The 12,238-nt window shown below is 36.0% G+C and overlaps 1 protein-coding gene across 3 annotated transcripts in view; it reads left to right on the forward strand.

Moving 5' to 3' along the window:
- RPS6KA3 (ribosomal protein S6 kinase A3) overlaps positions 1-12,238 on the forward strand; it is an 81,135-nt gene that overhangs the window by 2,409 nt on the left and 66,488 nt on the right. For 2 of the 3 annotated variants that reach the window (XM_075521390.1, XM_075521401.1), the window contains exon 2: positions 11,205-11,261. In XM_075521390.1, coding sequence (XP_075377505.1) covers positions 11,205-11,261 — 57 coding nt within the window. Of the gene's footprint in view, positions 1-5,516; positions 5,610-11,204; positions 11,262-12,238 lie in introns of those variants that run through there. The other variant, XM_075521382.1, reaches the window with a different exon arrangement.

Here is a 12,238-nt window from a genome sequence, read left to right on the forward strand (position 1 = left end):
CTTGGGCAAAAATACATTTTACATCCACCTGGAAACTCATTGTGATTTCAGTCATAGTTTGATAGTAATAATGTCTTTAGCTGTAATACTGAGTGAGGTAAAGAGTTTCTGCTAACCTCTCAGATTTGCTGACACAGTTCTTGTAACACTGTGTTATCCACATGGAATTACAAATTATTGCACTTCAAAACTCAGCTCATACACGTTCCTTGTTTTAACAACTCTGTGAGGTTTTTATATCATATTAATTTTTTTATTTGTTTCCCAGTGCAGTCCTGTATTTGGTTTTATATTGGTACCACTGAGGAGGTGATTTGCTGTGATGTGTCAGCAAATTTAGTAGGAGGAATAGAATATCTTTAACTAGCATTGCTTTGGAAGACAGTATAGTTAACCATCAACAGCTGCTGTAACATAGCTGTACAGGACAGCAGATCTGTAGAATGTGGTCCTTCTTAAGAAATAATGCAAACAATTTTTTCTAGATAAAATATGGATTTATAGTTTTCAGAAATCAGTTGCAGGACTTCTGTTTCTACGGGTACAAATAGGTCAGTGATCCACATTGTATCTCTGATGGCTTTTTCAGTGTGTTAGACAAATTATGTTAAAAATAGTGTGTATAGTATAATGTGTGGGTTTGGTTTGTTTTTTAAAGTTTCATGTTTTAAATCACACCTTTAAAGCCTGTGGTATGATGCTGTCTTTTAAGGACTCGGGGTCTACTCAAGATTTATAACAAGCATATGTTTGTCTCTCATGGTGAGAATGGGCCTGTTATTTCAAGTCATCTGCTTTCAAGCAAATTAAGTATTGATGATTTGAGTTTGTATTTGAATGCCTGAATAACTAGCCTGATGCTTTGATCTGTACACCCAGCTATGCATATTAATGTCGACTGGAGGAGAATGAATACAGTTATGGCAGCCAAATTTTGGACACCAGTACGTTGAAAGAGCTGGCCATCATAAGGAGATGCCATTTGCTAGACTTTCTGGGAAGCATTTGTGCCATCTATGTTTAGGAGTTTTAATTTGGGTGCTCTAAATTGGCTGTGGAGAAAGTTCATTTTTTTCCGCTGCTCTTGACAGGGGATTTATGAATCACCTATTTAGGTGTCTAAATAGATGGTATGAATCCCCTTTTGCAGAATTCCTTGTTTTATCTTCTGTATCCAGAATTATTTGAACCTTGTGTGATACAAGGGGCGCTAGCATTTAATTGTCATACCGATGTTTTAAAGAATCTGGTATAATGTAACTTTTGCTTTGTAATTCTATTCTGATGTCAATGTGATGTTCTCTATGTCAATGTATACTTCTGGCATGGAATCTGAAATTTATCGAGTGTCTTGCTACCTGTAGCCATGAGGTTGCGATTGTCTCTTCACGTTCTGTACTAATCTGTGTAATCAGTGTTGTACTTATGTTCCACAGGAACAAAGGCTATATTTACAGCAATTTCTGGTATAGCCAACATAGGTAAACAATTCAAAGCCAAAGTGGAATCGCCTAAATGGACTGGTCTATGTGGATTTTGAAGACTACCTGTCATCTGTCCATTATAGGCAGAATCCTCTGCAGCACTCAGCTATTGCTTCTCATACATACCTGCTGTCAGTACAGTGCATTCTGAAGTCTGGGTTTTTCGCAGATTTGTGGAATGACATTTTCTTACACTGGGTTAAAAGTGGCAACTGGCAATTTAATTCTCATCTAAATAAGTAGTATCCCCTGTATTCCACAAACTACTGTGATAGAGACACAGATACCAGATGTTACATATATGTAAATACTGTCTTGAGAAACATCATCTGCATGAAAGATGTTTAGGTGTGTGGGTTTCTTTCTTCAGCTTTTTCAGATCCCTAATGGTACAATTTTACCTGCTCTGTTTTTTAGTTAACACATTCCTACTATGTGACATAGTCCTGATGTCCTGCTGTCAGCTGGGTGGGTAGGAGGGGGCAGGTGCTTTACTCTGCTGAATTCAGTACCTTCGTGCAGTAAAGTGCGCTCCGCAGCTCTTGGTTTCCTTGTAGAAGGTGTTGAGTTTGACTTCTTGAATTGTTCTGTTAGTTTTTTATGACATTGGCAGTTCTTAGCTTGTAATTGTTTTGTTCATTATAGCGTACGTAATATTTCTCGCCACAGCTGGGACATCTAACACAAAGTAGATGTAAGCGGACTGACGTGTTTAAAGGCATGTCTGTTGTCTCTGAATTGATTGTGATCTGTCACAGTAGCTGTAGCTGTTTGTCATTTGAAATGCTCGACTTAGATTCACAATGATACATAGACTAAGGTGGGCGTTTAATTATTTTTGCACATCAAAAATATTAGCTTTATGAGTTGATTGATCTTGGCAGTTGGCAGATCTATCAACTTTAAGAACTCATTCAAGATACTGGGTTTGGGGTTGTGGGTTTTTTTGTGGTTTTTGGTTTGGGTTTGGGGGTTTTTTGTTTTGTGTTGTTTTTTTTTCCCCCAAATATAATTCATAGCAGTATTCCAATAATGAAACTTTTTAAGCAGGTTTTCAGGCAAGAGTAAAACCTTGTACTTGTTTTTTCAACCTTGGTGACTTTCAAGGGGAGAATAATTTAATCAGTAAAACTGGGTAAGTTAGAATCTCCTCAGGGAATTTTTAAGTTTAGATGAACTAAAGTGGTTGATTACTCCAAGTATTGTGCTATATGCTTGCATACATGATACTGTGCTGCTTATTCTCTCTTTATTGTCTGAAATAAGATTAAATGCCTCACCCATTGGAAATAGAGGGGGGAAAAAATCCTGTGTAACAGATGGGAAAATGAGGCTCAACAGCTTGGTGAGCCCATCTAGCATAATTCATGGGGTCTGTTCTAGAGCTAGGAGATGAACTCTTGATTTCATCGCGGGGACCTACTCCAGTGGCTCAACCACAAAGTTACTGCTGGCTCATTCTTATCAGTAACAGTTACCATATGTTCCCTTTGATGCAAGGAACCCCCTGTGGTATGCTTAATGCTCCACTTAACTCTTTTTGGAGGAAATGTGCTGCTCTTTTTTTAAAATTTATTTATTTATTTTTTGAGTGAAGCAATTCAATTGTGTAAAAAATAGCACGTGTCTTCTAAATACATTATTAATGTCTAGGTCTGTTTTCTGACACAATTTCTAAGGTTCCATTAAATTAATTAAATTGCCATTTAACATTTAATTTCAAGCATTAATTTATCAGAACATGCTTAAGTATATACAGAAGATGTGAAGAAATGGTATTTTGTTGTGATTTGAAATGTCCAATAAAACATACCTTTGAAAAATAAAATGTTCTTTGTCCTGCAGGCTCAAAAGGTGGTGGTTTCAGGATGTAACCAGAACATGATGAATATTATTTGTATTATTCCTTGCATAACATGATTGCCAAAATTAGTTACTGTTAGAACTTAGACTTGCATGTTAAACACTTTTTTTCACTTAATGGGGAGTCTTTTTCCTCCTGTCTTCCAGCAGTTGACATTTGTTGTATAGTCACCTTGGAAATCCTGAATTTTAGGCAATAGTGAAGTTGCTCCATAGCTTAATCTCTCTTCCTAGTAGAATTTATTAAAATAGCTAAATGACAAAATGAGTGTAAACAAGTAATGCTTTAGTTGACTTCAATATTAAATTTCAACCTATGTCATTTATCATGCAAAGAGATTCTAAGAAACCAACTCGTCTGAAAACCTGTGTCTGCATTGGAAGGAATTGCAGCACGTGGCCTTGCTGTGTCCGTTGGCTGCCCCAACTCATGGGGGAAGGACCTGGCACATACTCCCATGTGTGTGCCCCAGTCCCCTTTGGAAGGAGCCCAGGCAGGCGCAGGGCATTTCGGTGGGCCTGGGACTGCACGAGGCAGTGAAGGTGAAGCATACCTGCCTTCTCGTGCAAATACAGTCTTGGTAATAAGATTGGTATCCTATCAGGTGCTAGAGTCACTCTTAGGATAATATGTGCGAGCAGAGAAGGAATTTCTTTTATTTTCATATGTGCAGCAATGGTTGGATATATTGAAGTAAGTGATTTCTGCATATATGTTTCTTCTTCCTCTGGAGCAGATGAATAGAGAATAGGTGGTCTGGTTTTTGGGTTTTGGTTGTTGTGTTTGTTTGGTTTTTTTTTTTTTTTACTAAGGCTGCTGAATTGATGTGTTAAGTGTAATAATTTACCACCCATATGGGTAGGAATTAAATGAAAATTTCACTTCCCTGTTTTTTGGTTTGTTGGGTTTTTTTGTTTGGGTTTTTTTTTCTGAACAAATTAACATACATGGTTTGGAGCTTGTTTTAGCTACAGAAAGTGGTTGCCCTAGAAAAAGATTTTATGATACTCTATGTCTGGTGTCTTGGATAATGCCATGGCACTTGTCTGACTTCAAGCTGAGTTAATTCAGAGAATTAAATTCACTGAGAGCTGCAAACTCTTTTTTTGTTTCCTTTTCTGACCTGACTTGGCACAGGGCTGGACAAATGCCCGTGCCAAGGAAAGCATCGCAGTGGAGGAAAGGGGACTGCTTTTCTGTATTGTTAAACTATACTCTTGAGTCATATTAGATAACAAGAAGGTGTAGTATAAAGTAGATAGGGTTTGCGAAATCATGTAGTTAAAGTTGCCCAAGTATCCTAACTTAAGGAAGTTTGACTTTGTACCTAAATGATCTGCATGTTAATGGCTTATATCTGAGGTTGATTGTCTACAGAGAAGCAAGTTGCAATGTCCTGCTGTTTCTTTTAATACACAGCAAAGGAAGAAGTCAGTCACCTTAGTCAATAAAGTTTAGAATAAATTATGTGGAATTAATGGAACTTGAAGTAACAAAGTTTTATATAAAAGAAACACTTGCATTAATTTTATGTTTCTTCAAAATAAAGACTCATATCTTTAGTTTTTTGTTTGATTTTTTTCAAAAAAATTAAGGAGTTTTTAATACTTGCATGTACTATTTTTAACATAGTATATGCAAAATGTATTGAATATATGCTATGAAAGAACAGCTAAAGTCTAAGATGATAGCTCATTTCTGCTACTTACACATAATAAGTTTTAATCAGGTCAGGATTTAGGTGAGTGCTTTGGATTTGTGTGGCTTCAGAGCTCAGGAGTTCAGGCACAAGTCATTAATTCAGATCCTATTAAAGTCTTATATTTTAGTTAAGCACTAGAATAGATTGTGAAAACACCATTACTGAAGATTTAAGAAGGGGTTAGACATAAACGTCTGGTGAGCAACATTGTAGGAATAGCTGATCATGCCTTGGTGCGCTGAGATAGATTGGATGACCTCTCAAGGTCGTCTCAGTCTATTTTCAACTATTTTTCTGTGGACCTATGAATTTTTTCTCAGGGTAGCTCATTGCTGCTTAGAATAGCAAGTTTTAGCATGTACAGTTCGAAAGGCTTTTGCTGAATGTAGTTCTACGCAGCGCCTTGTGTTGCTAACAGCAAATTTGTTATGAATGTTTCAGTGGGAATACTGTATTCTGTGCTGCTTTGAAACAAGCCAGAAGCATTGTTACAGCTTTACTCAATTCAAGGATTGCACGCTTTATCTGTCAGTTGAGAGTCCCTTGAAAACACCAGAGTGTAAGTGCTTAGGTCTATATATGGCCAGCGTTTTAATGACTAAATAATAAATAATACCGAAAGTTATTGTGTGTTTTGCAATGTTTATTTTTGGTATCCTAAACTTTATTTCAGAAGGCTTTTCAGGAAAAAAAAAAGTTTTTTATTAAATCCTATAACTGTGTTTAAAAGTTGTTGGGTAAGTCTGGAAGTTTTGGTAGCTGAAAACTAGGAATTACCTAGGAGAAACTTCAGGCTTATCCAGGTAATTTATTTAAATTATAATTCTAAAACATAGTTAAATTATTGCCTGTGTTACTCATTGGCATGTTAAAACTTCTAGATAATGATTTTTACATGGTGTGATTCAGATGTCTTGTTTTGTCTGCTTATTTGTGTACTCAAAACATCATCCTGCACTGATATGCGGTTCATAATTCTTGATTTTTTCCAATTGTTAAGTCTAAGAATATAACACTTTTTTAAATTATATCTTAGTTGGGGGGTATGGTTCTGCTAAAAGGCACCAATTACACGAAAAAGTCAATAGTTATATAATATACTGAACTCTGGTAATGGTATAAAGACCGGTTACTAACTTATATGCTCAAGCCCAATATTAATAATTAGGAAATGTTGAGGTTAATGGAGGAAGAATTACACCAAAAGCTATAACTGGTATCAATTTCATAAGGGGTTTTAAAATAACTGACAAACATAGTCGGTTAGAAAAGTTAAAATATTTGGCAGAGAGGCTACTTAAACATCCCAAAATAGTCTAGCAATAGTCTAAACACAAAGCAGAGATGTTTTGGGGGAGGAAGAAGATACATGGTGGTGTCTAATATTGAAGAAGCTTTGCGGACAAACTTATGTCCTTCAGAAAAAAATTCTATTAAAAGTGTAGGAAAGAACATAAAGTTCAGCAAGGTAGGTCCCAATTCACAGAACTCTGTTTGCAAACAGAATGTGAGAATGGAGACACTAAACTAAATCTAAAGCCTTCAAGTGTATACTACCTGTAATATTATTGATTAAACTAATGGGAAAAATAGGAAAAAAATGGGTACTACAGGAAACATAATTATTATTATGATACATAATGATTATTACATAATGATTATTATCCACTTAATATTTCAATTAATATGGTTTACATACGTGTAAAAAAACTGTGTGATGGGAATGATAGGTACCTACATTATTAAAATAAGATATTCTGCACCGAATTGGTAAGTTCAAATTGCTGTTATGGATGCTAGATGGTGTATTTTATATACAAGATTACCCATGTGGGTCCAGTGCTAATCAGAAGGATAGATGGGAATAGCATTAGGTTTATTGTGCAGGTGCCCAAGATAGTAAAATTTTGCCAGACTTCTGAGATGAATTGGATCTCTTGCAGTAAATATTGGAATCATAATTTAAAAAAAAAAAAATTACAAGTGACCTTAAGACTGTAGATCAATATATGGTTGTAGTGTGTAGAGTGCAAGATATTCCCTGCTTCACAAAAAGTGGTTAATTGATTGTGGGTGGGATGTGGGCTACATTTCTTGATGTACTCCTTTCTTACAAAGAATTTAGTATGATTATATTTTCTCAATACCAATAGCCTAACATACACCACTACTTGCTACCTCTTGGTCCCTTCCAGTGCAGTTATTTGTGGGTGTGCATTACTGGTCAAGAAGTGAAATAATCTGAATTTTAAAAAAAAAAAAAAAAAAAAGCCTTCTTTAAACTGTATTTTTGCCAGGAAACTCAAGTACTTGATTATATCCTAAGAGTTCAGTGGGTTTAAACCTGTAACTTTTGATTGCTAGAAATATTGATTGTTGATTTCCTGTTTTGTAGTTGATTGACTTTTGTGTCAGAGGTTCTGCGGGTTTATATGGGGGACATTCACATATCAGCTGCCTGATGCAGATTCCCTGATGTTTGTCTGCTTTACGCTTAGTTAGGGAACCTGTAGGTTCTCTTTTGTGTTCCTGTCCATGTGCCTTCAGGAAGACTGCTGCAACCCAGCTGTGTTTAAGTGTTCATTTCTACCAATTTAGTGAAATGTGGCAACAGGTTTAAAAGCTTTTGGGAGTGAAATTCGTAGCTAACTTAACATGACTGCTTCCACTGGAAAACAGAATAGGAAGTGGAATTTGAGTGGATTGGAAGAGCATTTTGTAGGCTACCTTTATAAGGGATGCATATCCTCCTTTCATGGTGTAAATTGATTGCTGATGTGTTTAGGTGTAAGTAGAAAATTTCTGTGGACCTTTTCTGGTATTTTTCTTATAGTTTTCTTGTGCTGTCATCTGAAATATGTTCTCACTTTGGAGCCAGAGTACTAGAAATAACCAGATATTTGATCATTCCGCTTGCTAAGCGTTCCACTACAGGAGGAGTGAAGTTGAAGAATAATCAAGGTCTAGAGTCTCTGTCTTTTGAATTAGACCAATCTGTACACATAAAAGATATATTCAGCCTTCTCTTATTCTGTGTTCATCAGACTATTATATCTAGTCCCAATCTGTTATGTAATTGAGACATGCCCTTGGCTCCAGTTAAATACTAGAGCGAGTCTAAGCCCAGCAAAATGGAACCTGTTTCATTCTCTCACCTCTTAAGCAAGCTGCTGACCTCCTCGCTCCAAAGTGGTTTAAATATTGCCATATCCGATAGAAACCTTTTGGCTTTACATTTTAACTCATAAGGAAGGCAGTATGCTTTGTAAACTTTTTGAATACACAGCTGCTTTCCATTTAATAGTATCATATACCAGCAAACCATAAATCATATATACATATTCTTCTTTACCTTACATGGCTCAGACTGTTCTGAGGAAAACTGGTTCTACCATCCAGTGATTCCTTTAGCATAATCGTTGCTTGGGTAGACCTATTTAAAAAGATCTTGCTAATCCAGTGATCTGGCTCAGACACGACCGCATGGCACACATGCTGATTTCTTGAGTTTGTTCCTAGTTCCAATAAGTGTGTTTGGAATTCAACTGAGAAGTAACTGAAAGCAGTGCAGGATTAAACAGGAAAACCAGATTGTACAAAACAGTTCATTTGTGTTGCCAAAGTTTGCTGTGTTTTTTCTGGTAGACCGATAAAATGTTGAAAAAGTCAGTGAAGTTAAAGATTAGAGCCTTTTTAAAAACAGAGGTTGATCTTGCCTTTTCGTGTTCAAAGAAAGGTTTGTCTCAAGTTTCTGATGTTGTGTTCCACTTTCAAGTATGTTTCAGTTGCCTTAAAATAGTAAGCATGAAATCTTAAAGCTTACTGTGTAGTAAAAGCTTACTTAACCTGCAGTTAATGTACTTTATTATTCAGTGGAATGATTGTTGTAGCAGGAATCACTATTTCTGAAAATCTGCATGTGGAGTCAGTTTAGAGCACATGGCTTTGATACACAAATTGCCCTATTTTAGGCCCCAGAGTTTAGCCATCATTAGTTGTTAGGACATTATAGACTCCTCCTTTCCGGCTAAAGTCAATTGTCTTATTTGTTCTACTGTTTTTAATCTCATTTTTTCCTATTGACGAGATACTTTGGAAGCTGTCTTGTAGCATGAACAGAATATAGAGATGTGTAGCTAAAATACAAATGTTAATTTAATTTAAATATATGCCGTAGATTTGAGAAAAGGGAAAGTATGCGACTTGTGGCCTTGATGGTAATGATATATGTATACACAATATGCTTCCTTGTAAACAGGCTTTATTAAAAACACTCATTTCTGTTACTTAGCTAAGCTGGTATTTTTATGGTCTTCTATTTGATAATTTCAACTTTTTATGTATCTTAAGGAAGGATAGTACAATATTCACAGCTTGTACACTATAAGTAAAAGATGCTACAGTGAGGGGAATTTAGGCTTTTTGGAGCATCGTCTTGTCAAATTACCCTTAGCTGTACAGCTAGAAGGTGTAATGCTGACTGCCCTTAACTGAGACAGCTCATAAAGATTATATTCACCTCTGTAGTAACCTATAACATGTGAAGCTGATTTCTTACTAGTCCTCCCTCATGGAAAGATGACTTGTAGAGTAGACTAGAGTCGTACTAGAAGTCTCCAGTATCTTCCTGAAGCTGGTTAAGATGAGAAAATGGCAGTGTTACCATGTGCCAGAACTCTTCACTGGAGACACAATCAGAAGCCAAACCTTCTCCCCCTCCCCATCCCCTTTTAAAAAAAAAAAAAAAAAAAAAAAAAAAACCAAACCAAAGAAAAAGGCACCTGTGTCATATTTGGGCAATCCATAATTCTCATACTTTAGCTTTATCCAGCTGCATCTTTTAGCAAAAAAATGCTCAGGAGAAAACTTGGTAGAGAGCTGGTAATCATCTGAGATTGAACATTGAATGTATTTGCAATATTTGAAAATTAGAATTCATAAGCTGTTAGGATTTAATTTGTCACTTCATATAAAATATTCTGCTCCAAGCTGGAAGACTCTATTAAACAGAAGTTACAGAAAAATGTTAGGAAGGTTCCACACAAGAAGACTGCTGAAAAACTGAACTGTGGGAAGGAAGGTGTAGAATGAAGCTAAAATCTCTGAATCTCTAAGCAACTTTTATTACCTTACCAACATCTAGAAAATATGTATCCATACATGCATGTAACTTTATTTTAAGTAAATTAAGTTCTGAAAAAATAGATGAACTAGGCCTTATGTTTTCTAGGGAAACAATGCACAAATGAACTTAAATTCTGCCTCCAGTGGTAATTGAAAATGTAACCATTTTTAATAGTTTTTCATTTTGTTTCTAAAATCATGTTGAATTGCTGTTAAATTTTAGGAGCAAACTAAGAATTAATGCCCCAGGTGATATCCGGTACCATAACTTAGGAAATACATATTTTTTCCTTACAACTTGCTAATATTCATGCTTGTTGTGTAAGCAAGGTCATTCTAAGTCCTTCTGAGAAAAATGTCTCTTGGCGATTCTCCAAGTATAGTATCACTGACAAGAAAAAGAAAGCATTTGTTGACCAACAAGGCATTTAAGCTTTTTTTTAAATCTGTATAGTTAAATTTCAAATTCAAAAGCCTATTCCTGTATGGCTTTTTAGAATGGTCCTTAGAAAAGTACAGAAAGTAGTAAATGCTGGCTAATAAAATTAGCATTGTGTTCCTATTTTTGTAAGACTATACCATAGTTACAAGTGTTCTTGAAGTAGTCATGGTAGAGTAATTTGTTGCTACATAAGGTCTTGCTCTTAGAAAGAACCTGTTTATCTGTTCTTTGTTGTGGCTTTGGGCTGTTCAGTCTTCATCAGGTTTAACTCTTCTGCAGAAGTTGTAGTAGTGGAAATAATGTCTGGCTGTGTAGTAGTAAGGCTTCAAATGCCAAACTGTTTTATATCTCTCTTACTGTGACTTCATCCAGTTTGGTCATACATGAGGATCAAAGCGAGAGTGGCATTGCGTGCCAGCAATATGCAGTCTTCTGTGTTTACTTTCAATGATTTTTTTTTTTTATATATAGAATATGGAGAACACTTGATCCTGTAGAGTAGCATGCCATAAAAGCACATCTGCAATATATTTATTTCTATACTTGGATTCAGCATTTCTAGTAACTTGCTGTGTCTGTTTTTTGCAGAATGGACAGCAAATTGTGGATGAACCTATGGCAGAAGATGATATCAACCCACAAACTGTGAGTAAAAGGTGGTTGTAATAAAGATAGATAGTACAATATTGTAGCACGCTGATGTCACTTAATTTACAGGCAGTTTGTCGCTGATGTTTTGTTGTTTAGGTTTACTTGACATGAAGCTCAATCTAGGATCCTGATATTTTTGAGATATGTTCTTTCTCACTGACTCTCTTGTCTGGTTCGGTACCCTACTGTTTGTTTTGATGAACTTTTATGCTTTCCCTAGTATTTTTGTATGATGTAGGCTCTCCCTAGTATTTTTAATATGAGGTAGGCTTTCCTATGGAAAGCACAAAGCTGAATATGGTAGAAATTATACTTGGGTTGGGGAGTGAGAATGTTTGGTAGTAAGATGTGGCTACTTAGAGCATTCCTGAATAGGAAGGGAGGTTGAGCTCCTCTTTTCTTATCTTAGCAAACCTTAAAAACATGTAGTTCTTTTTTACTGTCCACTTTTCCTAGTGCCAGCAAGCAAAGCGCTTCCATTGGCTTCTTAGTCTCATCGGTGCATAGGTGAAAATATTTTACATCTATGAGTTCCAGAGTATGCTTTATTAATAGTTAAGGTTTCAGCTGTGGTCGTGTCACAGCAAAGGATTCTCTCATGGTTAAGTTCCACGCAGATGCTGCTGCAGACACATGTGCACTTACTGTATGAAATATGATTCTTTCAGAGTGGCAGTGTACACCATAGCTTTTCCCCTTATAGTTTGATATGCAAGATGTAGCAGCAGCTATCACCTTTGTTTTTCCATACTGTTGTAAGATTTCTTGGCAGTATCTGAGTGTGCCCTTTTGTTGTTAGCATTAGTCATTTCATATTTTCCTTATTGACCTGTGTAAAACTAGAGTGTTTGCATAATAAATCTTCACTAGCCTGGAAGATTCTTTCTATTCCCTTTCTCCATAGAACCAAGAAACCAAGATGCAAAGTTTTAGGTCTTCTTCCTGGGCTTCCGGTTGAAAACTTTAGAAGT

Source organism: Mycteria americana, chromosome 1 (assembly GCF_035582795.1).
Source record: "Mycteria americana isolate JAX WOST 10 ecotype Jacksonville Zoo and Gardens chromosome 1, USCA_MyAme_1.0, whole genome shotgun sequence".
NCBI lineage: Eukaryota > Metazoa > Chordata > Aves > Ciconiiformes > Ciconiidae > Mycteria > Mycteria americana.